Here is a 27,537-nt window from a genome sequence, read left to right on the forward strand (position 1 = left end):
CTCTCATTCTTTAGTTCGAGCCGGCTCCTCCCCTTCTCACTGTCCTTCCACCCCCTTCCTCCGAGCTTATTGGTTCCTTTTCTCCCCGCCGAAGGAGTAATTTTCTTTTAGCTCCTCCCCTCTCCCCCCCCCACCACCACTCCGGGACTGCGAGTTCGGTGCTGTTGGAGGAGCGGAAAGAGGAGGGGACGGCAGCCGGGACAGGACATGCCCCGCAAGAGGCCGTTCAGCGCTAAGCAGAAGAAGAAGCAGCTGCAGGATAAACGCGAGCGAAAGCGGCAGGGTGAGAAGGGGGAAACGGGGAGGGGGGCGGGGCGCCTCTCCTTCCAGGAAACATCTGGAAACATCTACCTCCTTAAGAGAATATGCAGGATCGTCCTTAGCACCTGGATTATCCCCATCCCTTTCCTCTCCCGCGGATATCCCATGGCGTTTTGGAGGGGGGTGTTGCCCCTTATCTCATTATCATCCATAGACACCCATGGGGAGTGAAGCAGTATTGGTTGGTGGTAGGACGCGGGGAGAGAAGTGTGACCTTTCCATTCCCTCCTTTTGTGGTTATATGGAGAGAAATTAATTGTAGACAACAAAAGCCTTCCTGAGAAATATTTAGAAAGCACTTGAGGGTTCTCTCTCTTAGGTTTGTCTACTGGAAAATCTGAAGCCAAAAAAAAAAAAGAAAGCTGGCCCAAATTTAACTAAGGTGACTGCTAGGGAAGTGTGTTCAGAGTGCAATTGCACATATATGTCTTCACAGTGCAATTGCACGTAAACGTCAACTTTTTCTCAAAGCAGCTAACCCTTTGCCCCGTTTCATGATAAAATTAAGAGCATCCACCACTTGAGCATGTTAGGAAAAGCAGCAGCCTCTGGCTTCTGCTTTCCTGCTTTAATCTCTATCAAAATAAATCCGGGCCATCTTCCTAAATCTTTGCAGAATTACTTTTCCTTTGACCTCTAAGTTATACTTGGAAGATAACTGTTTCTTTGTAAAGCTGGATTTCTTTGCCCTAATATCTGCAATGCAGTGGGTATTATATCACTCTCTCTTTTTCTCACTTAAACTGCTTGTTAGAACTACTACTTATCCCATTGAGAGGTACAACCTCTTCTCAGAAACTGAGGAGAAGAAATATATTTCAGACATGGGAAGCAGCACTTGCCCCTAAAATATAACTAGGAAGAAAATTAAATGAAACAGGAAAAGTAGAATATAATGAACACCTACGGTCTCCCATATATATATGGGCGACCGTAGGTGTTCATTATATTCTACTTTTCCTGTTTCATTTAGTTTTCTTCCTAGTTATATTTTTTTATTAATTATCTCCCAACCTTGTCCTATAAGGCCTTAGTTTAGAACAGGAGTCCCCAAACTTGGCAACTTTAAGACTTGTGGACTTCAACTCCCAGAGTTGAAGTCTCTGCTGGCTGGAGAATTTTGGGAGTTGAAGTCCACACGTCTTAAAGTTGCCAAGTTTGGAGACCTCTGGTTTAGAAGACAGGGGAATTAATATTAGAGAAAATGGGTATGGTGTGATAATTAAAATGTACTAGAAATATCAATCTTGTGTCTAAATGTCAGCAGAGTCATAAACCCCCCTAAGTAACCTTGGGCCAAAGATTTGAAGTGGATCTACTTCATAGAGCTTTTGTGAGTCTGACGTCATAAGGAGATGAGAAAACTATTCAAAGTACCTTGAAAATGGGGTGGGACAAAAATCTAATGAACAATATAGCAATGATAAGAATGTCATTTGTACTGGATGGGTTGTCACAAATCCAAGATTTTTATGTGGGCAGCAATCCTGAAACCTGCTGCACAACGTGTCTGTTGCATGGAATTTTGTTTAGGATTCCAGTTTCTAGATTTCACGTGACGCCCGTGTATATCGCAACTCGCTGCCAAGCTAAGTGGGATCTATCTCCCAAGTGGCAGGAAGGAAAGCAAATGGGGTTACAGAACCAAGCAGTGTGTTGAGTCGTTCATGGCCTGTCATGCATGACGAGTGTTCTGTGTGGTGGGTTGCCAATTGCACAGGCATGTTCCATAGTCTTCCTCGGGATGGTTGACGGTGATGCATATGTGGGCCTAAGCTTTCAATCCAGAATTAGGTCTTGCAGTAATGATTTTCTACAGAAACGTGGAGCTTTTTACCTACAGGCAAACATGCGTGGACATCAATTTTTTTTAAAAAAAAAATCACTTAAAAATGAAGTTGCATGAGTGACAATGTCACTGGGTAGTATAACTGAAGAACCGTGAGCCATTCATAGTCATATAATGCAATAATTTCTGATGTGAGTATATTTAAAACTAGGAGTGGTCTCGGCTGCCTGGGAGATTTTGTTGACTTTAGCATCTTTGGAAGAGGGAGCAAAAGAGAAGCATTGGAGCCTCTTGATGTAGTTGGGTAAAGTAACCAAGGACATTTTGCAAAGGAGAGCATTGTCTTTGCAATTAGGGGAGAGAGAGTGGGGGAATGTAAATGGTTCCTGTGCTGAACACTTTGGAAAAAGCTAAGCCTTCATCATTGGGAGTAGGATGACAAAAGCTTTTTTTTGGGGGGGGTTATGAATTGTGTGCTAATAGTACTGAAATAACACTGCAGGGAATTAAATGGGCAGCTGGCTGGGAGCAAAGCTTTTGTCTGGCAGCTTTCAAACACATAACAGAAAGAGGGAAAGTAGGCGTGTGTCCTTTAACTGATGATCATAATCTCTTTTCTGTAGTACACTAGAGTCTAGCAAGTGCATGGCATTCAATTCAAATGGTGCCAAGAACATATTTTTGGGCAGCTTTTCACAGCAGTGTCCTTCCAGGGCAATTCAAGATAAAATGGTAAAGTATCAATTCCAGTAATATAAAACCACAAATAACATTTTTCAAAAGAGAAAAAAACAGTCTAAGCAATAGTTGCTTAGTTTCCAGCAAGGGTCAAGTTAAGGCCAGACAGTAGCTACCGAAAAGCTAGTAATTGCCAAAATAAGTGAGTATCTTGGCTAAAAGGCATTTGAGTACACATATAGATCTTCAGCCCTTTGAGAGAGCTGGAACTGTGGGTTGCTTGCAATTCACCCTAGTTTAAGAGCCACCCAGAGAAGGCAACATCTCCAGTGCCTAACTTTTTAAAATGTTTAAGCTTTTTAGGGCAGAGTAGCCAGCAACTACATTGCTGCCAATCTGTGGAATTTGGAAAGGGTGTAAAGATGCAGAGATTATTTCAACAATTCAGAAAAACAACTGGTTAACAGACATATTTAGAAGGATTCAGAAGGACACATTGCTCAGGGTGGCTTTATATAATGTCATCATGATTAGGAGCTTTGATAGCTCCTTTGTTACAGGGAATAGCGCCAGACTAACTTTAGCCAAGACCACAAAGTTAAGCAAGGTCAGGAGAAGTTTTTACAAGAAGAGGAGGCCACTGGGAAATCTCATAACTGAAAGCTAGTTTGGGAAGTCACCGAAGGAAAAAAACAGATAACAATTTCAGTGTTATTTCTACACACCCCCAATGATGGGTTACTCCATGAAATGTCTAAGATGAGGATTTTCAAAAAAAAAAAAATCAGGCTGCAGAACCTGTTTACAAAAAAAGAAAAAAAGGCAAAAACGAATGATGGACTTTTCTTTTTTTTAAGTCTCTCATAGCAACCATCAACTTCTGGCAGATCCAGGTTTTAAAAAATCCTGTTCTAGAAGTTGAACGCAACTTGTAGGAGGCTTTATTATCGCATCTTTGTCATAAGAAATATCCCTGTCATACACCTGAATTTATTCTTTTACACATCTTTGCTGAAAAAGAGTTTACATTTCTTTGAGGAGTCGATCTGCATAAATCAAGATTGTCGGGGTTTCCTTGGGTTTCTGAAAATGGGCATTCTGATTAAAGGAAAAATGAATAACACAGCAGTGTTTGAATTAAAAAGAAAACAGTGATTTGAAGGAGTCGAGTTATTATTTAGAAGCAATCTTGGCTGTCTGTACTTTCTCTATAATTGTAGTTCCTGCAGCCAAGTTTTGCATTTGCAATTAGGTATTGACAGTGTTTCCATTCTCTATTCGTTTACTTCATTTTCATGGTATCATAACTTACTTGCTCATCTGTACAAAACGTATTACTGTAACAGACACGCTTTCATGAACTGCAACATCATCATATGCATCTATGTATCTGATAAAGAGAGTTCCAGCTTATAAGAGCTTATGGCTTTTAATAAAAAGTACTTATGTTAGTTGGAAAAGGTGCTAGTAGCTTCGGCTAATTTCCCCCCCCCTCCTCAGGAACATGGTTCGCCTCCTATTTTGCCCATTTATACAGAAAGTATCAGGTCAGTGCTGAAATATTCCAGAAGGTCCCTAGATGGCAGCAAAGAGATACAGAAATATATCAGCTCTTTGTTGCCATACATGGCTATATGAAATTTTGCAAGCCAGATACTGTAGTCCTGATCCACATAGAGTTTCTTGCCATCTATAGCTATCCAATTAATGTTGAAGGCTCCTTTAATTAAGTCATTACCATCCTTTTGGTTGTTGTTGGTACTTTCAGGTTAGTCTTAACTCCTGACAACTGCTTGTCTAATGTCCCTGTCATTTTCTTGACAAGATTTCGAAAGTCATTTGCCCTTGCATCCTTTCTAGGTCTAAGACAAGTGACTGGCCCAAGGTCACCCGCCTGGCTTCGCGCCTAAGGTGGCACTAGAACTCACAATCTCCCAGTTACTCCCCTGGTGCCTTAACTACTACACCAAACTGGCTGACTTCCCATGCAAGTTAGCCAACAGGTAGTCCAGAAGTGAGTTGAATGAATGCAATGGCTTATTATAGTTCTCCCCATCTATAAGTAAGACAAGTCTACATAATGTTGTTTGTGATATGTGGATGTCATCTTCTATTATTCTCTTTCCAAAGGACATATGCTGACCTGTTCGGCCCACCTGGTTTCTCCCTCAGGTAGCAAAGTATCCATTGGTACTTTTTAAAATAATTTATAATCTGCTAGTTATCTTTTCTTGTTAATTGTAAGGCCCCAAAAACCAAGAAAGATACATAGAGTTGCTTCTGAGCAGTTTCTTTTGTCCTTTTGTGTTTGTTTATTTATTTTGCACTTTTGTGGAGACAAAAGTGCATTAATATTGCATATACACAGACTGTGTTTATGTATCTAAATCCTTTGGGAGGAGGTCTCATTTAGGGTGGTCTACAGCAGGGGTGTCCAACCTTGGCAACTTTAAGACTTGTGGACTTCAACAAAGTTGAAGCTGGCTGAGGAATTCTGGGAGTTGAAGTCCACAAGTCTTAAAGTTGCCAAGGTTGGACACCCCTGCTCTACAGCCTTCCATGAAGGAGGAAATGAATCTTGTGCTTCTTCTTCTGCTTTGTGTCCTGAACCCTTGGCCTGCCAAGCGTTTTCCTTACCTGCAATCTATCTAGACCAGCTTTTCTCAAACTTGGCAGTTTTCAGATGTGCGGACTCCAGTTCTCAGAATTCCCCAGCCAGCCAGGCTGAAGCTGAAGTTGAAGTCTACACAACTGAAAGCTGCCAAAGTTGATAAACACTGATCTAGATATATGGAGGGGTGGGGGTAGCTGAGAGCAAGAATGCTGACCCCTTCTTCTTTGCTGAGCCCCACCTCTCTGTCTGTTGAGGGGAAAATCATAATATCAAGAAAACCTGTTGCAGAATCTTTCTGACAACGATTCCTTGTGCTTCTCCCATCAAGGCCAAAGTATTGAGCTCATCCAGAATCTTACAATGCAGATCCAAACAATCTGCCAATTATTATCTCATCCCCCTCACTTCCTTGCTAGCCTTCCTTGTATTTATTGGAACTAGATTTTTTTTTCTCTCTCTCTCTCTCTAATAGCCTTCTTTCCCCTACCACAAATAGCTTCTTTTATTCTGTTTCCTCTCAGCACCCACACATTCTGGAGTAGTTTTGTTTCCTTGCTTTCAATATCACTTTGCACCCCCCAGAAAATATGGCAGTCTGGATTCCATTTTTTTCTGTTGTCTGTATCTAGGTTCCCATTTTTTGGTTTCTGCTTTAATTCTTGATTCTTGGAGTTTGAACTGGAATCTAGAGGTCCTGTATGTTAAGGCTGCTTCCCCCAGCAATGCCAGTCCAACTTAGCCTCTTCCCAAGTTCTCATGACATTTAGCCTTGTTTGAGCATTATGCATGCTAAGAAGCCTAGACTTCTCCCAGCTTGCCAGTGTTCTCTGCATCTTCCCATAAGCAGCTGAAACTTCTTGTTGTTAGATTGCGGTGACATTTGGAGCCACAAATGTTGTTGCTGCTGCGAGCTGGATTCTGAAGTTGTTTTGCTTAAACAAACCCTAGTTCATCTCAAGTGTTTCTCGTCCTTTGCCTCTTTAAGACTTGTAGACTTCAGTTCCCAGAATTCCACCAGCCAGCATGCTGGCTGGGAGAATTCTGGGAGTTGAAGTCCACCCATCTTAAAAGAGGCCAAGGTTGAGAAGATTTATAGATTTCCTGTGCTCAGAGATTTATAGGACTTCTAGGCTGTTTGCTTGTAGAAAGAACATTCCAGTTCCTCTCAGCACGTTTTTGAGGCCCCCTGGATAGTTTTATTGCTGTATTTGTTATTACTAGTGTGGATGTTTTACTTCTTAAGAAGGGGAAACAGGATATAAGTTACAATGGGTTACAATAAATTACAATTGGCAATGGAATTCTGGGAGTTGAAGTCCACAGGTCTTAAAGTTGCCAAGATTGAGAAACTCACAATACTATCAAACAGAGACCTTGGCTTTTCGTGGCACAGGAAGACGCAGTTAACTCAAGTGGCAATCTGTGTTTTCCAGCCATGGCCCTTGGCTATGTAGAAAGGAGGCACCTCAACTGGGCACAAGTAGCAGATTAGAGTAGGCTTGCAGCTTGCACACAAAAGAAAAGCTGGCTAAGACTGATTGGGCTCTGACTTTGAAACTCTGTAGAGTACTACATAGCTTGCATCTGTCCTGCAATCAAATGCAATCGTTGCTGAAAGAAAGCATCGTGACCGCCATGTAAGATAGGTTAATTTTCTTTGCTGGGTTTCCTTTTGTTGTCCTTCCAGGCTTTCAAGATGGCGTGAGGTCAAGTTCAAACAGCCGGAGCGGCAGTCATGATCGGCACGAGGAGCACACGGACACGTCGGATAGCGAGTCTTTCTCTCTGCAGGTTCGCAAGCTCAACCAGCAGCCTCAGATCCGCAAGCCGGGGGAACGGGGCTATGATCCCAACAGGTAATAACCCAGGATTTCTGAGCGAACAAGCATTTAAAGGCCACCTCCCTCCGAGCCTGCCCCTCTCCATTGTGAGGGTTATCTATAAGGCCTCACAGAATGACCCCTCCACTAAGTCCATCCATTACTATTTTCTCTACCGATTAGATACCGGCTGCACTTTGAGCGGGAAAGCAGGGAGGAAGTGGAGCGGAGGAAAAAGATTGCCCGGGAGAAAATCTTGGAACCAGTGCCAGAAATCGAGACAGAGGTGGACATAGAAGATGTTTACAAGACTGGCTCAGGTAGGTGAAGACGATCAAGAAAAAGCTTCTTGGTGGGTGGATGAACCTGAAGGGCTTCCCTCTCCCGGCCTCCTGCCTTCCCCCTGCCATTTCTTGCTTTCCTGGTCCCTGGAGGTCTTGCTTCAGGCAGGGGATCCATTTTAATTTTAATTACCTGTAATTTTAATTACCTTTTAATTACCTGAAACGCATGAACGAGTCTGAAGGTTCAGCGACCAACGTTCTGCTCCTCCGTCTGTTTCTAAACTCAGCGCAGCGTAAATCTCTTACTGGGTTTTTCCAATCTGCTGGCTGGGAAAAAAAAACAAAAACCCGGAAGTTCCAATCCCAAGATATCTGAAGGACATGAAGTTGGTTTGGATAGCAGATCCTGGTTTTGCCCAACTGCGCTGACCGCTACGTTAGAGTCTTTGATAATTTTCCCATTCTTAATACAGGTAGCCCTTGACTTAGGACCACAACTGAGCCCCAAATTTCTGTTTGCTAAGCGGGACAGTTGTTAAATGGGTTTTCCTCCATTTTACGACCTCTCTTGCCACTGCTGTTTAAGTTAACCACTGCAATAGTTAAGTTAGTAACACGGTTGTAAAGTGAATCTGGCTTCCCCATTGACTTTGCTTGTGATACCGTAACCGTCATAACCAGTTGCCCAGCGTCCGAATTTTGATCAAGTGACCATGGGGATGCTTCAACCGTTGTAAGTGTGAAAAACAGTCATAAATTACTTGTGATGACCTGGAGCGTGGCACAAAGGCAACACAGTCAGATAATCAGTAGGAGTCCCTTTATTAGCTCCAACTTTGCCCCCAATGTCCTGGTTACCTTCTGGCTGGAGAAAAACTCTCCTAGTCTTTGGGTACAGAGAATCAAGTCCAAAACATGGTCAACAAAAATTGTAGGTCCAATCAAGGCAAAATGAGGTAATTAGCTCGGCAGGGCAGGAGCAAGAATTCCAGATGTGAAGGCACAGCAATAACTCAAACGGTTGGGAAGATTCCAGGAACACAGATAACTAAAGTCAACACAAGATAAACTCACATTTGCTGTCAGCAGCTGCCACACTCAGCAAGCATCTCTTTTAAACTCTCATTCCCACATGTGGCTAATGAAGGGAATCAGGGCCCTTTCCTCCCCCATAAGCCACACAACCCACGTTACTCTCTTCTCCATTCCTCCTTGCATGCCCTAGAATGAAAAGGGTGGGCCTGGGTCTTCCTCTGAACTCCCTCTCCCTTGATCTACCTCTCCCCTGCTTTGCTCAGCTGAACTTTGCCCTTTCCCAGGTTCCTCCACAGCCAATGGAGCCACGCTCCCACTCCCTGTCAGCTGTATGTCTTCCTCCTCGGATTCAGACTGCGACAGGGACATGACATTACATTTTTCAGTGCCATTGTGTAACTTCAAACAGACACTAAATGAATAGTTGTAAGTTGAGGACCACTTGTATCATCCTTCTTGTGATAAGGTCCCTTCTTTCTCAGTCAAAATTAATTTAATGTCATTACTGTAGCAACCACAGAACTGCTATCAAGACATTACTTATCCTTCTCTAACATTGACTCACATTGCCTGATTTTCAGATGCATTCTTAGAGAAGAAAGAGCATAAGAGGTGGTGTACATTTCTTGGTTCAGAATATTTGTAGCCTCTTTGGATTTTATTCTCACTTCCTTTGTGATGCTGGCAGGTTTTCCTGACGCTTCTTGTGTTTTTCTTTTTCCAATAGTACTAGATTTTCCTAAACGTCCCCCTTGGAATTACCAAATGAGCAAGGATCAATTGTTGGCCCGAGAGGAAAAGTGTTTCCGGGAGTATCTTGAAAATATCTATAGTACATTCCAGCCCAGCCAGTTGAGTTACTTTGAGCACAATCTGGAGGTAAGCCCTTGGAAGATCTAAGCTGTATCACACCCCCGGGCAGCCAATTTCAAGCCCCCAGGATGCATTGGAGATCAGCTTTGGGGAAGAAAATGCATGCCTTAAACCTCCAAGAGATTTAAGTCTCCTATATATATCCCTTAAACCTCAGAATGCAAGGCAACACTGACTACAGGTACTCCTCAACTAAATAATTATAACGGACCCTGGAGTTTCTATTGTACATTATAACTGTCATAAGTTGAGGCACCCACGTGACCAACCCAATTTTCTGACATTTTTTTGCAGAGGTTGTTGAAAGTGAACATGATGGTTGTTCAATGAATGTTGCAGTTGTTAGGTGAATGCCACAGTTAAGTGAATGGTGTGGTCAGCAATAACAATAGCACTTAGACTTATAGACTGCTCCATAGTGCTTTTACAGCCTTCTCTAAGCAAGTTACAGAGTCAGCATGTTGCCCCCAACAATCTGTATCCTCATTTTACTGACCTCGGGAGGATAGAAGGCTGAGTCAACCTTGAGCCGGTCAGGATCAAACTCCTGGCAATGGGCAGAGTTAGCCTGCAATACTGCATTCTAACCACTGTGCCACCATGGCTCCTTAAATGAACCCATTGGGCCACAATGGACGCTTTTTGCTGGAAACCGGAAATATATGCCGGGTTCTGGCAAAAATCATTGCAAATCATAATTACATGACTGTTGGGTGCTGCAGACAAGCCCTAAATGCAGGCCAGTTGCTAAGTGCCTAAAATGCCATCTTGTAATTGGGTCGGGGGGCACGGCGGACAGACATGGGGCAGCCAATAGGATTTTGAATCTTGAGTTGTAAATATCTTTGGGGTGCATGTGTGGGAGGTCCATTGTAATGTTGAATGGTTGCTAAGTGACCGGTCTTAAGTCAAGGACTACCTGTATTTCAGCTGTCCGCCTGCCAGTGATGACATGGTATCATGGCAGAGCACTGCCTGGGTTGAAAAATGTTGTTTCCTTTTCCCTTTTGGGCGAGCTTTGAATCTGGGCTGTGTGAAAGCTGTATGTCTTCTTGTGTATAGGATAAGGTAAAGGTTCCCCTTGCACATACAGTACACGCATTAGCCATTTCTGGCTCTAGGGGGCAGTGCTCATCTCCGTTACAAAGCCGAAGAAGCCAGCACTGTCCAAAGATGTCTCCATGGTCATGTGGCCAGCATGACTAAACGCCGAAGGCACACAGAACACTCCCCACCAAAATGGTCCCTATTTTTCTACTTGCATTTTTACGTGCTTTCGAACTGCTAGGTTGGCAGAAGCTGGGACAAGTAACTGGAGCTCACTCCATTACGCAGCGCTAGGGATTCGAACCGCCAAACTGCTGACCTTTCTGATGGACAAGCTCAGCGTCTTAGCCACTAAGCCACAGCGTCCCTTATGTAAAGTCTTATGTAAAATCCTGTATTTAAAATCTAATTATGTTTAGGATACATAATTAGATTTTAGAAAGAGCCATGCGGCCATAGAGGTGATCAACAATATTAATTATCTGGGGGTTGCAGATAACTAACAATCGGAATTGGTCTCTCCACACGCCATCCTGTTAGTGAAATCCATTCATTTTCCTTCTGTATCCAGGATATATTTTTCAGTTTCTGTCCAAGAGGCTTACAATATAGAAGAATGGAAAATCTCATGACCTTTGCATGTTTATTACCCTTGCTTGGATGTAGGCTTTTTTCATAGTACAACACATTAACAAAAAGCTAGTAAAATGCATACGTTACATGTCACACATGCCAAATTATTTGGTATGCCTGTGCTGATTCTGCCCCTTTCATGAACCCGGGACACTGGATTCCGTTCCCTTAATTTGCAACGATCAAAGGTTGTCCATCAGTCTTGATAGTCCATGCATTTGGAGGGGAGCCATCAGTTTGGGGGTGTCCTTGTATTAGTAGATTCTTGGAATAAACCCTGTACCATTTGAGGACTGGGATTGATTGGGTAATATTAATTATATGGCTCCAAGAAGAAAAGTTGAAAGGGGCACAAAATCTATGGGGTTCTTGCTGCTCTGTGAGCTTAGTTGTTTTTTGTTGCAGATGTTTCATTACACGGCTAGGTAACATCACCAATGCTACAAAGGGGGTTAAGGTTTGCTCCCCTTTTACATACATACAGGTAGTCCTCGATTTACAACAGTTCATTTATTGACTGCTCAGAGTTACAACGGCGCTGAAAAATGTGACTTATGGCCGTTTTTCGCAGTTACAACCTTTGCAGCATCCCCACGATCGTATGATCGAAATTCAGGCGCTTGGCAACCGCTTCGTATTGATGACCGTTGCCATGTCCCCAGGTCACGTGCCTTATCCCCTTTTGCGACCTTCTGATAGGCAACGCCAATGCGGAATCCAGATTCACTTAACAACGGGGGTTGCTAACTTATCAGGTGCTCTGCTTCACTTAACCATTGTGGCAAGAAATGTGGTAAAATAGGGCAAAACTCGCTTGAATGTCCCACTTAACAACATAAATGATGGTCGTAAGTCGAGGACTATCTGTACTGACATACAGGCTTTGTGGAAGTGGTGATTCCTTGGTTAGGCTGTTGTTTACTGTTGTGTTGTTTGTCTGAGTTGGTAGTTCTTAGATTGGGGAAGTTCCAACACTTGTTACCTAGTTTGGGCAATGAAATGTTTTCAAGAAAACAACCAAACTCCGAGAGCAGTTCAACCCTGAACTACACATGTATTCTGTTCTATTAGTAATACAGAGTCTGGTCAGAGTTGTCGTGTCTGGCTCATTAGGGGAAGATAGATTCTACAGAAGGCTTTTTTTTAATGTCTTGATTTCTTTTCTAGACATGGAGGCAGCTATGGCGTGTCCTGGAGATGTCAGACATCGTGTTGCTTATTACAGACATTCGACACCCGGTGAGAATCTTATTGATGGCTCTTGCAGTTTTCTGTGGGTTTGGATTCACCCAAAAATTGTTCTGCAGGTGTTAATAGAGTGGCATGGAAGACTCAGGTGTTGGCATTCTATTTGCCTTTTTAAAATTTTTCTTCTGTAGTTGTTGAATTCACATACTGTTTATTCATCCAAGCTTTAAAGATCTGGAGATGTTTGATCATTCACTCTGCCCTAATGGACGGAGTTCTTTTACTTTTAAATGATGGAATGAAGAGGTTTTTATTCACCAAGTGACAATAAACAGTAATAGGGACACCTGATAGAAGAGGCCAGCCCTGTGATATAACACCTACCTATTTACTACTAAAACTCTCATGTCTGTAACCTTTAACTGGGTGAAATGGTGCACCCTCCTATAGAGCAAAACCTCCAATCGACGTATCTAAAATGGGGCTGGCTTACAGAATCCATCCAAAATCTGGGACCATAACTTGAAATGTAGCAGATTTTATAAGACATTTTGTGACATAAAAATTGTCGTATAAAGCATTTTATGTTGTCATAACATAATGTCATAAAAGATTTCCTGCAGTCAGCTCCTGATGGTTTGGCTGTGCTAAACAGGTGGACACGAGTGCTTTCAAGGTAGACACATCTCTGCCTTGGAACGCACGTCTCTCTCTGAATTTTTTAGAACCTTTCTAGTACATTAGAAGCTCTGCCACTTTTGAAGGCATTGACGTATCTGGAGAGGAAATATCTAAAAAAAGGATGACCTGATGCCCCAATGAGTCATGGTTCGTTCAGCTGAAATTAAAGCCAGGGCTCTTGATCTTTGTCCTAAGAAAGGTGGCTGGATGGCAACATCAGTCAGCCTCAACAAAGAAGACCAATGGTTAAGGAAGAGAGCCAGTCTGGTCTAATGGTTTGAGGCCTAAGGCTAGAAAGCGGGAGACCCTAAATTCAAATCCCATCTTTGACGTGAAAGCCAGCTGGTGACTTTGGGCCCAGTCGCTCTCTTTCAGCCTCACAGGATTATTGTTGTGGGGAAAATAGGAGGAGGAAGGTATGTAGGATATGTTCACTACCTTGAATCATTTGTAACAATAATAAAGGCAAATTGTTTGAGGCCAAAAATGAAACTACCGTTCTGACCTAGGCTTCCCCCAACACCACGAAGCTGAATCCTCACCCTGATAAAAAAAAACCTTTTATTTGATTTACAATGAATTTCCTCTCCAACCAAGTCCCAGCCAACAGTCTTTCATGATAGTTCCCAATTACAGACCTTTCTCCGCCTTGTAGAGGGGCCTCAGGCTTATATCTTTCAGACGCCGCAATACTTGGCAAGCATGCTGGAATGAACTATTTGTCTCCTGCAAAGCCCCACCACCCTTTTGCTACTCTTTTATTCTCTAGGGGAAGGGCCATTTACCATACACCTGTGCTTTACTCCCAAGTTGGCCCTTGTTCCTCAGCCGTTCCCTTCGTCTGGCAACTCTGCGCATGCGCACACTGGGAACAGGCTCCAGCTGTTCTTCTACCTCACTGATGTCCGACTCCAAAGGCAGCTGATAACTGTCGGATGGCCCTGGCCCCATCTCTACCTCTGACGCAGAGCCCTCGTCAGAGCCTTCCCCAGACTCTAGGACTGGCTCATGTTGCTCCCCAACCTCCTCCGTGTCCGAATCTGCTGGTTGCTGTCAGGCCACAACAAACACTGTTTCCAGGCACTGTTTTAGAGAAGCATAGATTTTAAATTACTAACTACATCTAAAGAGCCACATTCGTGTTCATGTTAACATACGGGATTCTAATTTTCCATAAGTCCAAGTTGTGCAGAGAATGCACAGATGCATGCAGATCCCGGGGCATTGTCCCTTCAGGTCTTTAGAAAGGGGAAAAGGCATACAGCAACATCTAGTTTAGCTGTCCCGTACAGGTAATCCTCGACTTACGACCACAATTGAGCCCAAAATTCACATTGCTAAGTGAGACAGTTAAGTGAATTTTGCCCCATTTTACAACCTGTCTTGTCACCGTTGTTAAGGGAATCACTGCAGCTGTTAAGTTAGTAGCATATTTCTTAAGTGAATCTGGCTCCCCCCCCCCCCCCATGGCTTGTCAGAAGGTCGGAAAAGGGGATCATATGATCCTGCAGCCGTCATAAATATGAGTCAGTTGCCAAGCATCCAGATTTTGATCACGCAGCCATGGGGGAATGCTACAACGGTTGTAAGTGTGAAAAACGGTCGTAAGTGGCTTTTCCCAGTGATGTTGTAACTTCAAACGGTCATGAAATGAATTGTAAGTCGAGGACTACCTGTATTCATGTTTGGAAAGAAATAAAAGCCAACAGAGATGAGACTATATTTCATTAAACCCACCTTCAGTTTCCTGTCATCTCAAATTAAGCAAACCATCCTTTCTAGAAAATTGAGTGGTGCAGTGGCCTAGGGGGTGGAGCTCTCGCCTCACGATCAGGAGGCTGCGAGTTTGATCCCAGATAGCGGTAGATATTTCTCTCTCTGGGCACAATGAGTAAATTATCTGTTGCGAACTCTGCATTGGTGACAGGATGGGCATCTGGCCAGTAAAGACTCAAGCTTCATTCAGTTGCCCCAACCTCCACCCCAGTGTAAGAGATTAGGGGGTCATTAAAAGACACCCCCCCCCCCAGAATCCTTTCTAGAAAACTGCAATCAGGATGGTGCCCTATTTTTCTAAATCTTCCCCATTATATCTTTTCCCTTTTTCAAACCTTTCTTGTTCAGGTCATCAGCTTCTCCCCGGCCCTCTATGAGTTTGTCACCAAGCAAATGAAGAAAAACCTCATCTTGGTACTGAATAAGATTGATCTGGCCCCACCAGCCCTGGTGGTGGCCTGGAAGTATTATTTCAAGAGTCGGTTCCCCGAGATCCACGTGATCTATTTCACTTCTTACCCACAGCAAGACCAAGATCCCGGTGAAGGTATTTTCTGAAATATATTTATAAATTTTCATGGCTACTAGTGGATGCTGTAGTTCAGTGTAATTCTGCATTAGTTGAGCTGTCACAGGCTTAGCATAGCACAATGCTATGCTATGTATGCTATGAGAGAAATAGAATTATATTGGTAGGCCTCGACTTACAACAGTTCATTTAGTGACGGTTCAAAGTTACAGTGGCACTGAAAAAAGTGAATTATGACCATTTTCCACACTTACAACCTTTATAGCATCCCCATGATCGTGTGATCAAAGTTCAGGTGCTTGGCAACTGTTTCATACTTACGACCGTTGCCGTTTCCTGAGGTTGTGTGATCCCCTCTTGTGACCTTTTGACAAGCAAAATAGGTGATGAAGCCAGATTCACTTAGCAACCGGGTTACCAACTTATCAACTGCAGTGATTCGCTTAACAGCCGCGGCAAGAAGTGTCTAAATGGGGCAAAATTCACTTAACAGAAATTTGGGGCTCAATTGTGGTCATAAGTCGAGGACTAGCTGTAATGGTTTCTTTTCTTTTTTCTTTCTTTCTTTCTTTTTTTTTTGTTACAAGAGGAAATTTGGGTTTATGGCATTCCACAGTCATGTTACCGTGATTTACCTAACAACTATCGTTTGCTTAATTGCCAAAAAAAAAAAGTTATAAAATTGGGCCCAGTCATGTGGTGACTCCCTTTACAATTGGCACGACTTATGACCATGATTTTGGGCTCAGTTATGCTTGTAAGTTGAGGACTCCCTGTGTGGAAGTGGTTTGCCTTCAACAACTTCTGGAATATTTCTTTAATCACATCTTGAGATTTCTTAGTAGTTTCTCTTTTTGACCAGGTAGGGTCAGGGAAGTGCTACATCCTGACAAGATCAGTGTGGGGAGAAGCAGCTGGGTTTGTTGGGATATTCAGGACCTCTTTGTCTTCTGGCCAGTATTCAAAATAACTGGGCAGCCAACAATGTAAACATTATCAGAATCATTCTTATTAATAATGGTTTGTTACATTTATATCACACACACCCCATAGCAACCTCCCAGGAACCCTGAGTGGTTTGTGGCCTTGATTCCTCCCCTATCCACTACTTCACATGTCACAGATATTATCTAAAGTTTTGGCTTCGAATCTTAACCTGGAACCTTCTGCCTTCTTTCTTTCTCCTTGCAGTGTTCAAAAAACGTCGGAAGCGTCGAAAGGGCTGGAGCATAGCTATGGGGCCCAATCAGCTACTCAGCTCCTGTGAGACTATCACAGCTGGCAAAGGTGTGACTGCTCTCACATTTGGGCTGGGCCTGTTTTGACCTGGGATGAAATTTCTCCCTAAAAGTCAGCGCCAGGATGGTTCACTTTTGGGCTAGCAAGGAAAAGTGTCAGAAGTTGAGGGTTCAAATAAGCCATTTTCTTTTCCTTGAAACCCAGCCACTTTGGCTCAGTTGACTAAAGAATAATCTCTGGCTTAGCTCATATACTCAGAAACGTTCTCCAGTTTGTCATTAAATTTGGAGTAAAATGGTTTTAACAAGGTCACACGATACAGATCTGGAATAATGTCAGATTTCCAAGCGATGAAATCCATTTAAAAAGAACAAAGTCCATCTTCCAAGACAAATTCTTTTATTTATTAAAGCATCAAATTGACAAAGTCCGTGGTAATTCCAGATCTGACACAACCCGGAATTACCCCATAATATTAAAAGTTAGAAACAACCCCCAAAAGTCACATTCTCCAATAGAAGAAATTCAGCGTTGCTTGATGTCATAAAACTCCACCTCAACGGGCCCAAGCATGGACAGCTCGTTTCCCATGAATCACCTAGCCAAAACAATTCTCTTTATCTCCACTCCTCCCCACTTAGGAATGTGGCAAGCCCAAAACCCTTCCCTCCATGACTACCACAGAGAAAGTAAAAAAAAGAATATATACTAAGACTAACTAAAATGGCCACACTTATGTCAATTTTGGGCTTGACAGAGCGTTTTGATTTCGTCCACTTAATTTGACATACATATTAAGCAACAAATTGCCCATTTTAAGTTTAATTTTATTTGTTTACCCCTTTATAATTTTTATAAACAGCTGAAGGTGAGGTAGATACCCAATACTTCTTCCTCCTCCTCCTTTCCTCATAGCAACAGCCCTTCGAGGTAAGTTGGGCTGAGAGGGAGTGACTGGCCCAGCCAGTTTTCATGCCTAAGGTAGGACTAGAACTCACTGTCTCCTGGTTTCTAGGCCAGCACCTTAAACACTAGACCAAACTGGCTCTCATTTATTTATTTATTTATTTCTAGATTTCTATCTCCCCTTCTCACAGAATTTGCCCAGTTCAAGGCACCACACAGAACAAGTTCTCTTATGAGGTGGGTTGGTGTGATAGACAAGGACAATGGCCAACCAGCTGGCTTAATGCCCAAGGCAGGACTGGAACTCACTGTCTCCTGGTTTTTAATCCAGCACTTTCACCCCACCACCACACTTAAGTAGCTGGCCATTTCTGCTACTATTGTAATTTCCCCTCTCTTTTTGACAGTGGACTTGAATAGCTGGAAGGAGAAGATTGAGCGGGATGCTGCCGGTGCTGGCCTGCTGCTGGATGACTCTGAGGAAGAGGACGAAGATGACCGAAGTATGACCGTGCTGGTGGAGCATCATTCAGATGTAGCTATGGAGGGTGGTGGAATCTCCCAGGAACTCTACAAAGATGGAATCTTGACAGTCGGCTGCATAGGTGAGTCTGCCCTCAAAGTCACTCAGCAGGAGTGTAGTAAGGAGTATTTCTAGGACCACTTTTGAGGAGGAGGGTTGGTGGAATTGCTTCCCAGGTGCCGAAGAAGGACATGGACTACAACAGGTCCAGATTTGCATACAAAACACAAAGTTAGTGGTGTGTTACTGATAGGGCAATGGTATACATATTTTTTTGGAAGTATAGGTAGTCCTCTGCTTACGATTACAGTGGAGCCTGGAATTTTGGTTGTATGTTGTTGTGGTTGTAAGTTGAAGCACCATCTGACCGGGCTTAAAGTTTTGACTGTTTTTAACAATGGTTATAAAGCAACTCACCACGGTTGTTAATTGAATCATATGGTGGTTAAGTCAACCATATGGTTATTAAACGAATCCAGCATATCCAATGGTGTTTTTGCATTTTCTGGCCAGGAAATGGCAAAAAAAAAAAACATTGCACATCATGTTCATATGAGTGCAGAACACTGTAACCAATCCCAAAGGTGCTTTTTCAAGAGGCAACTGGACTTTCTGGTTTTTCTTTGAAGACGTTCTGCTTGTCATCCAAGAAGCTTCTTCAGCTCTGAGTGAAGAATGGAATGGAAGGATTCAGGATCCAATCAGAGCTGAAGAAGCTTCTTGGATGAGAAGCAAAACATCTTCAAAGAAAAACAAAGAAAGTCCAGTTGCCTCTTGAAAAAGCACTTTTGGGACAACCATGACCTGGATGACTGAGAATCTCCACAGACACTGTAACCAATCATAAGTGCAAGTTGGTTGTCAAATACCCAAATATGATCACATGATGCAGGAATGATGGTGACAATTATGTTAAGAAAGGGTCGTGAGTAGCTTTTCAAAAGTGTGCCGTAACTTCAAATGGCGATTGAATGATCTGTTGTAAATTGAGAACTCCCTCTAATGCCTACTGAATTCACATTTTGAATGGCAGGTTAAGGAACTGGCTAAAGTGTTGGGTTCCTCTTGGTGGGATTTTGAGTTCAGGTTCTCTCTTGTTCGTGGATCTCTTGACAGAAAGTTGCAGCCAGCTTTCTCTCTTGACCTAATTAATTTCATAGAATTATTATGAGGATAACCATCCTGAGCCCCTCACAAGGAAAGGTAAGATCAGACAGCAGGGTAGCAAAACCTCAATTTAATGGACTCCTCTTGAGGAGATTTCAGTTATGGTGGACTGTATTTCTGTCTAGACATTCCTCTGCCTCTGAAATACTGTAATAGCTATGTTCATTGCACTTGAAGTAGTCCAGACAAGATGCTCAGCAAATATATAATAGAAAAAAAGCAACATTTCTTATTTGTTCCATTTTGCATAATTTGCAGTATTGTATCATAATGCAAATGACATTGATTTACGTCACGGCTTCCAGGTGCAAATCAAGCAGACTGACTCACGTTACGATTTTGCATAATTTGTGTCATGACACCCTTATGCAGATTGATTTCAATTTCACAGTCTCATATTTAATGGACATTTGCGATGAGTAGGCACTTCTTCCCCGGAACAGTCCATTAAATCCAAGTTTTCTTTAATAACAACTAAAAACGTGGAATGCTGTACAGCATTATAAATTGCTGATTAGAGGTGCTAAATATAGCCACTGTAGTTTCTCCTTTGTTCTTAGCTAAGGTTTTGAATGGATGAAAAGGTAACTTGGCCATGGTTTAGTTCAGGAGTCTCCAAACTTGGCAACTTTAAGGTATGACTGGCTGAGGAATTCTGGGAGTTGAAGTCCAGAAGTCTTAAAGTTTGGAGATTCCTGGTTTAGTTGATATATAGATGGAAGTTGTGCCATGCAGGCTGAGAAAAAGGGAGAAGCTGATTTCTGCTATATCAATTTGTTATAATAAATAAGCAAGGAAGTTGAGGCAGACCATCTGGCCCAACATTTTGTTTTGTGGAAGAACTGGAGGGTCCCCCAAGCAAACTTTTTAAGCCAACGGTTTTGATTAATGGTGGAGATGATGAGAGCCATTTTGATTTTGTCCTTCCCTTTCCCCCTCCCTGCAGGCTTTCCCAACGTGGGCAAGTCCTCCCTCATTAACGGGCTGGTAGGCCACAAAGTGGTGAGCGTCTCCCGCACTCCCGGTCATACTAAGTACTTCCAGACCTACTTCCTTACACCCACAGTCAAGTTGTGCGATTGTCCGGGGCTCATCTTCCCGTCTGTTGTTGACAGGAAACAGCAGGTAAGAGTTGGAAAAGGGGAAAAGTAAAGGTTTCCTGTCCAGCGGGAATAGCACTTGGGTTATAGTTGAATATAAATGCGAATTGTGTTTCTGTCAAACTCCAATGCTGTGGGAGTTTGTGAGTGGGCGCATAAAGGATTGAACATCCTTACACTGTAAATAGTTGGACTATTGTTCTATGTCTCTGCAGTAAGACCTCTCTAGACTCTAGACAGGAGTTTCACCAACCCAACGTTGAGCTGAATTTTCTTCCAACTCATGGCGCATTTTGCAAGATAGTGAGAATTTTAAGTGATTTTTCTAGGGTTTCTTCACATGCAGGTATTATAACTGAGTTCGTACATCCTTTGATCACTCAGCCAATTCTGGTAGAGTATTGCAGACGGATCCTATCACCGATCCAACTGGAAAAGTCAGATTTGATGTCAAAAAAGAGGCTTTGACATTTGAAGAGGCACAAACTTATCGTTTAGCTGCAACTATGTAGTCACCATGTCTTTTTTTTCAGGCTCGTCCAGCTTCCCTCTATCTTCAGTCGTTTAAGGGAATGATTGCGGCAAAAAAATTGCAGGCGGTTGCTTTGCTGATGTTTTTATGAACTTTGAAGCCCCTTTCTCGAATTGTCACTGAAGGCCTGGACAGGCCTACTTTGCTAACTGGAAAGATTGCTTGTGATTCCTATGCTAGTGTAGCGTTCGATGAAAATCACTATAGGAGGCAATTTTATTTGTTTGTGTCCTGCCTTTATGACTTAAGGTGGTGAACATATTTAATGCACCTTCCTCATCCTATTTTCCCCACAATAACAACAACCCTGTGAGGTGAATTGGCCTGAGAGAGAGAGAGCAACTCTGTGCCTCTCTTAACTCCTTTGACTAAGAACTAAGGAAAATAATTGAGGATGTCTAATCTGAAAAAGCCCATTTATTTTGTTGATGCCTCTAGATCTGAGTGATGGACATAACTTGTGTGAATCAACTGGAAAGATCTTAAAAGACAGTTGGGAGGTCTTAAGTACCAGTGCAAATCTCTTGTTCAGTGTCCCTTTCAGCCCATGAAGGCTTATGTAAGGCTACTTCAACATATTTTTACCGAGACAGATTAGGAAGCATTCAGGAAGATTTGTGATGGAAAAAACGTCATGCTTTCTTCCATGATGATTAGAGAAGAATGTGCCTTCCCTTGTTAAAAATCAGTATATCTGCCCACCAGGCTACATTGCTGGGGCAGGGAATGTTTCATGGCTGCAGAAAACGAGACACCCGGATGCTCTTTGGTGAGAGTATCACAAACTTGGATCTTCTGTACTGGAGCATCTGCTAAGAAAATGAAAAAAAAAAAAAATCAGACTGAAATCAAAACTTTTCATTTTCTTAGCAGATGTTCCAGTATAGGAGATCCAGTATAGGAGATCACCAAAGAGCATCTGGGTCAGTGGTGGGATTCAAAATTTTTTTACTACTGGTTCTGTGGGCGTGATTTGGTGGACGTGGTGTGGCTTGGTGGGCGTGGCAGGGGAAGGATACTATAAACTCCTCATTCCCTCTCCACTCCTGGGGGAAGGTTACTGCAAAATCCCCATTCCCTCCCCACCCCACTAACCTGCTTTCCAGCTCCGTTCTCCTGTGCAGGGCAACAAAAGGAGACCCAGCCGATCAGCTGGGACTCGGGAGGCAGAGAATAGATGGGGGCGGGGCCAGTCAGAGGTGGTATTTTCCGATTCTCCAAACTACTCAAAATTTCCGCTACCGGTTCTCCAGAACTGGCTGAATACCACCTCTGATCTGGGTGTCTCATCTGCTGCAGCCATGAAACATTCGCTGCCCCAGCAGTGCAGCCTGGTGGGCAAAATATTGATTTTTTTTTTTAACAAGGGAAGGGATATTCTTCTCTAACTGTCATAGAACAAGGGCATGGCATTTTTGTCATCATAATTTCCCTGCATGCTTCCTAATCGGACTGAAGGAGATTTTAAAAACGAACCTTTGATTTTGGGTTTTACTCAGAGGTGGGCTTCACATAATTTAACAACTGGTTTGCCTAGTGCAGAACCCAAAAATGTTGAGAGTATGCGTGTGTGCCTTCCACGCTTGCGCTGGGCTTCAAACACACCACAATTTCATGCGTGCAGCTTCCAGCACACCTTCTCGGGCATCCGCCATGTATAGAGCAGGTGAGGCACGGAAATCATCAGGGCTGCGTGGGTGGAGCGAGCGAGCCAGAGAGTGAGATATATAGGACGGGATAGCACCGGGGTGGGTAGACGGGCCCAGCCAGTGGGCGGAACTACCGGTACGGGCAAACCGGTCCCAACCGGCACCTGCCTACCTCTGTTTTTACTGATTAGGTTTATGTGTTGTGATAGAAATGGCTAGTTTATTATGGAAAAGTAAAGAAGTTTGAGGTTCGATGTGAACGGTTTATTCTACTGCAACAGAGGCAGTCGGAAGCCAATGCTTTTTTGTTTCTTTTCTCCCTCCCCTCCTCCCCCCCCCCACTGCGTCCTACTATTTGCTTTTGTGTTTTTGTGTTTTATTCTATAAAACGTTATAAAGACGAGAAGAAGAAGAAAGTCTGAAGGAGAGATTTTGTTTCTGAGCTTCTATTATGCAATTCAGGGGTGTTAGTTGGGAGAGACACGGGATGACTCAATGTTGCTGATAGCTGACAGATGAGTCTTGTGTTGCAGGAAAGGATGTTTTGAGCTAGGCTCGTATCTTTTGTTTAAAAAAAAACCCTCCCTTCTTTTCTCCATTTTTTTTAGTCTGCCCACACCTGCAAAGTAAATCCAGTAGCAGCCCTTGGCAAGTAACAAACCCTTCTTGTTTTGATTTAATTTTTCAGATATTGGCTGGTATCTACCCTATTTCTCAGATCCAGGAGCCCTATACTTCTGTGGGGTACTTGGCTAACCGGATTCCGGTGCAGGCCTTGCTCAAGCTGCGGCATCCTGACGCCGAACCTGGCAAGCCTGAACCCCCTTGGTGTGCCTGGGATGTATGTGAAGGTAACAGTGCTGAAGCAACCATTTCTCCAGCTGAGTTGGATGTCCGACGTGGCTTTAACCTGTCAGCCTGAGAAGCCGTTTTTCTCTTGGAGCTTCTAGGCTGCCATATTTAGTGCCTGGGAATTTGGGAGGTTTTTTTTTTTAAGGAGCAGTGCATGCTTAGCCACAACAACATTCCTTCTAAGAGAGTCAAGGACATTTCACCCTGCACCTGAAGGGGAGTGACTGGGGGTAGTCTTCAGATGGGACGAAGACATGATTGTGTTCTGACCAAGGCTTCCTGAGACAGTTACATGCTGTTTCCAAAACCCTTTTTTAAAAAAAAATTCAACAGCTGTGAATTATAGGCATTCACAGCCCATAATGAGTCCCAAACAATTTATGAATAGTCCCGCAGAAGTCTGCCACAGTCTTTCGGGATAAGGCTGATAAGCACCCTCCTTTATCTTCCTTGAAATGGTACCATCGACTAAATTACAAGGCCAAACGGAGCGCAAAGTCAACACGGAGCTTCAGATTTTAAACCGACCAGAACGAACAAAAGTTGCTTCCTGCAAAGGCTCATGTCCTTTTGCTCCTCCTTTATGTCTTATGGGAGGGGCCAATCATCTCCAAGCCTTACTCCCGAGTCGCCCCATTTGTCTTAACTGTTTTTGCCTTCTGGCAGCTCTGCGCAAGCTCACACTGGGAACAGGCTCCCCCTTTTCCTCTGCCTTGCTGATATCAGGTTCTGGAGGCTCTGGAGCCCACACATAACTCAGATGGCCCTGGCCCCATCTCTGTGTCGAGCGCAGATCCCTCGTCCGAGCCCTCCCCAGACTCCAGAACTGGCCCATGTTCCTCCCCACTGTCTGACTCTGCTGCCAGCTCTGCAGGCCGCCGTCGGACCACAACAGATTGGGCCATGTGATGGACTGATGGAAGGCAGGGGATGGATCTTTGATTTTCTTTTGGAGAAGAAGGGAAAACCCGGAACTCTCCGATTCGGGTTTTCCCAGATGTTGTCAATATGACTTCTCTAATAAAATGGAACTTTGAGGAAGTGATTGTCTTGGACTTGTCTGTTTTGGAGGTTGTTACTTGGAACGCTGGCACTAACCCTCACATCCTCTTCTCTGTTTTTTTAAGCCTGGGCTGAGAAACGAGGTTACAAGACAGCCAAAGGAGCCCGGAATGATGTTTACCGAGCAGCCAACAGTCTTCTACGCCTCGCAGTCGATGGACGGCTCTGTGTCTGTATGCGACCTCCGGGCTACACGTCACACAAAGGTGTCCGACAAGATGCCTCTTTAAGCCGTTTCTCCATCACTTCCAAAGGGAAGTGGGGATCTCTAGCCTGGTGCTCTTCAGATAGATGGGACTTCTGTAATTCTCAATGAATCCAGCATCTTTGGCAGGTTTCCAGGCTGGAGAAAACTGGTCAAGGCAAATAGGCAAGGCCTTATGAAGGACTCACATCTAGCTGGCCTGGAATCATGCATAATTGCTAGAAAGGATGATCATATCCTGATAAATTCCCATTTGTTTTTTCTCAATACCGATAATCCTTGACTTATGGCCACAATTGATCCCAAAATATCCATTGCTAAGCAAGGCAGTTGTTCAGTGAGTTCTGCCCCATTTTTATGACCTTTCTTGCCGCAGTTGTTAAGTGAATCGTGTGGTTGTTGAACAACTCTGGCTTCCCGCACTGACTTTACTTGTCGAACGCAGGCTGGGAAGGTTGCAAAAGTTGATCACATGACTCTGGGACAATGCAACTGTCAAGACTCCGACATGCACCCCCATTCAAATCATAAGTCTCTAGCCGCATCTCTCAGAGTAAAAAAGTTTGATTTATTAGGAGTTAACATGTCGGTATTTCCTGGTTGCAGACGACTCTTCACCCTTGACCCTGGTCTTCCCCCATCCCCCTGGATGTATCTTCTCCAATGAGACACATCCATAGTCAAGAGTCATCAATCATGCTCTCCAGTAATAATCATGCGTGCCAACAGCTTTGGCTGCCAAGGCGATTATCTGAAGCATTTAAGGAATGCACTGCTTTCCCCCACTCCCTTTCTACTGGCAACTAAAAAGACCAAAGAAGTATTTTTTAGTTGACTGCAACCATCATAAACACATGCCAGTTGCCCAGCATCTGGATTTTGATCACATGACTATGACGATGCAACATGAAACGTGAGCATGAAAACTGATTATAAGCCATATTTTTTCAGTGCCGTGGTCATGGTTGAACAGTCACGAAAGGAATGGTTATAAGTCAAGGACTACCTGTACTGGTATCAATTGCATGTCCATTAAAAGTCCATTGTTTCATGTCTATTAAACGTATGAGCAGCATAATGCTCAGCTGTCAAACATGAAGGAGATCCATGCAAGCAGTGAGAATATCTTCCATGGAATTCTTTCATTATATATTTTCTGGATGTTGACCCGTGTAGGGGTGGTCATGATTTGAGCCATGCTAGCAAAATCTCAGAAATGAATATTGAGAGTGAGCATAAAGTGGAATTTGTGTTTGGAAACACCATCATCCTGTCCGGTTTTATTTATAATTTACGATTATATTTGCCTTTTATTATTCAATGTGTACCCCAACTTCTGGACTATGCTCAAGGTGGCACACCGCAATTAAAATTTAATGGAGAGTGTAACTAGTGCAATGAAAACCAAAATTAGAATCCACTTTCAAAATAATGAACAATTAAACGCTTGGCGAGAGAGATGTCATTTTGACATGTCTTCCTACGTGCTGGGAATATCAGAAGCATATGAGGCAGAATGATTTATGCACAGTATTAGCACAAATGCTGTATTAGGCTCAGCCTTTTTCTGCAGCAGAAAGGGTCTCTTTTACAGGCTCTTTTCCATAAAGAGACCAGAAGACAGCTTGACCAAAGTGATCAGGTTTTGCTAGAAATAGTGGCTTAGGCTAGATGAGGTGAGTCAAACTCAATGCTTGCAATTCCCAGCCCATGGTGCCTCTGCCAGCCAAAACAGGCTGTGGGAGGCCTGTTTTTGGCCTCCTGCAGCACTCTGCCAGCCAAAAATAGGCCCCTCAGAGGCCCACAAGGCCCGCTTTTGGCCGGCAGAGTGCTGCAGGAGGTCATGGAGCAGTGGTGGGATTCAAATTTTTTTTACTACCAGTTGTGTGGGCATGGCTTCTTGGGTGTGGTGTGGCTTTTGGGCGTGGCAGGGGAAGGATACTGTAAAATCAACATTCCCTCCCCACCCCTGTAACCTGCTTTCCAGCTCCGTTCTCCTGTGCTGGGCAACAAAAGAAGACCCAGCCGATCCGCTGGGACTTGGGAGGCAGAGAATAGATGGGGGCAGGGCCAGTCAGAGGCAGTATTTGCCGGTTCTTTGAGCTACTCAAAATTTCTGCTACCGGTTCTCCAGAACTGGTCAGAATCTGCTGAATACCACCTCTGCCATGGAGGCCGAAAATGGGCCTCACGGGGCCTCTGTACAGCCCGTTTTTGGCCAGCAAAGTGCCGCAGGAAGCCATTCAGGCCAAAAACAGGGCAGACAGGGTCATGCAGGGCCTCCCTATGCCCCATTTTGGCCGGCAAGGTGCTACACGAGGCATCCATCCTGTCTCCCCACCCGCTCTCCACTCTCTCCCTCAGTGGCCCACTGAGGAGAATTACAATGCTGATGCGGCCCTCGGAGAAATCGAGTTTGACACCCCTGGGATAGAAGATGGCCTAAGACTGTCCCTAGCGATGGATGCTTTGTTTTTCTTACCGCTGTTTTTGTTCTATCTGCAGCCATGTGGGAGCATCACCCCGAAACGGCTGAGATTGCAGCTTTGCAGGAAGCTCATCGCCGAGAAGACAAGCAGGGCTCTGCGGAGGAAAACGAGTGGGAGGAAGAGGAGGAGGAGGACGAAATCTCCAGTTCGGGAGAGGAAGAGGACGATGAGAAAGACCGGGATGCCGATGAAGAAGGCGAAGAGGAGGAGCCCCCCTCGGCCCCCAAGAGTGGGCCCAGCCAGTCCGCCCCTCCCAGGAAGGGAAAGCTACCCACTCGGAACTTGTTTGCTTTGCTTGGGGAGGACGAATGTTAGTCGCTTCCCCTGTTTGGACTGAGGGACGGGTGATAGATTTGCCCAGCCCAACCCAGCCGCCCTCCCCCGCTGTGCATTCCCCAGCTCTGGAGCTGCCGCTGTATATCAATAAAGGTGATGTTTATTTCCTGGCCCATCCTTGTGGCTGTGGAGAGATGAATTAGGAACCCCGGAGGATCTGTAGCCTCTTTGCTCTGAACTCTTGTGATGGGTGTCAGCATTCCAGCAAA

General features: G+C 43.9%; 1 protein-coding gene across 1 annotated transcript; it reads left to right on the top strand.

Moving 5' to 3' along the window:
* GNL1 (G protein nucleolar 1) lies at positions 1–27,470 on the top strand. Its single transcript, XM_087954391.1, has 12 exons — positions 1–283; positions 7,090–7,258; positions 7,406–7,542; positions 9,269–9,420; positions 12,262–12,333; positions 15,088–15,286; positions 16,460–16,555; positions 17,821–18,018; positions 20,050–20,228; positions 23,073–23,235; positions 24,364–24,504; positions 27,009–27,470. The coding sequence occupies exons 1-12, from the start codon at positions 208–210 to the stop codon at positions 27,305–27,307; spliced, it is 1,881 nt and encodes a 626-aa protein (XP_087810517.1). The 5' UTR covers positions 1–207; the 3' UTR covers positions 27,308–27,470.
* Positions 27,471–27,537: the final 67 nt, after the last annotated feature.

This window comes from Notechis scutatus, chromosome 2 (assembly GCF_049901735.1).
Source record: "Notechis scutatus isolate UNSWTSFEM ecotype Mainland chromosome 2, rNotScu1.2, whole genome shotgun sequence".
In the NCBI taxonomy this organism is placed as follows: Eukaryota; Metazoa; Chordata; class Lepidosauria; order Squamata; family Elapidae; genus Notechis; species Notechis scutatus.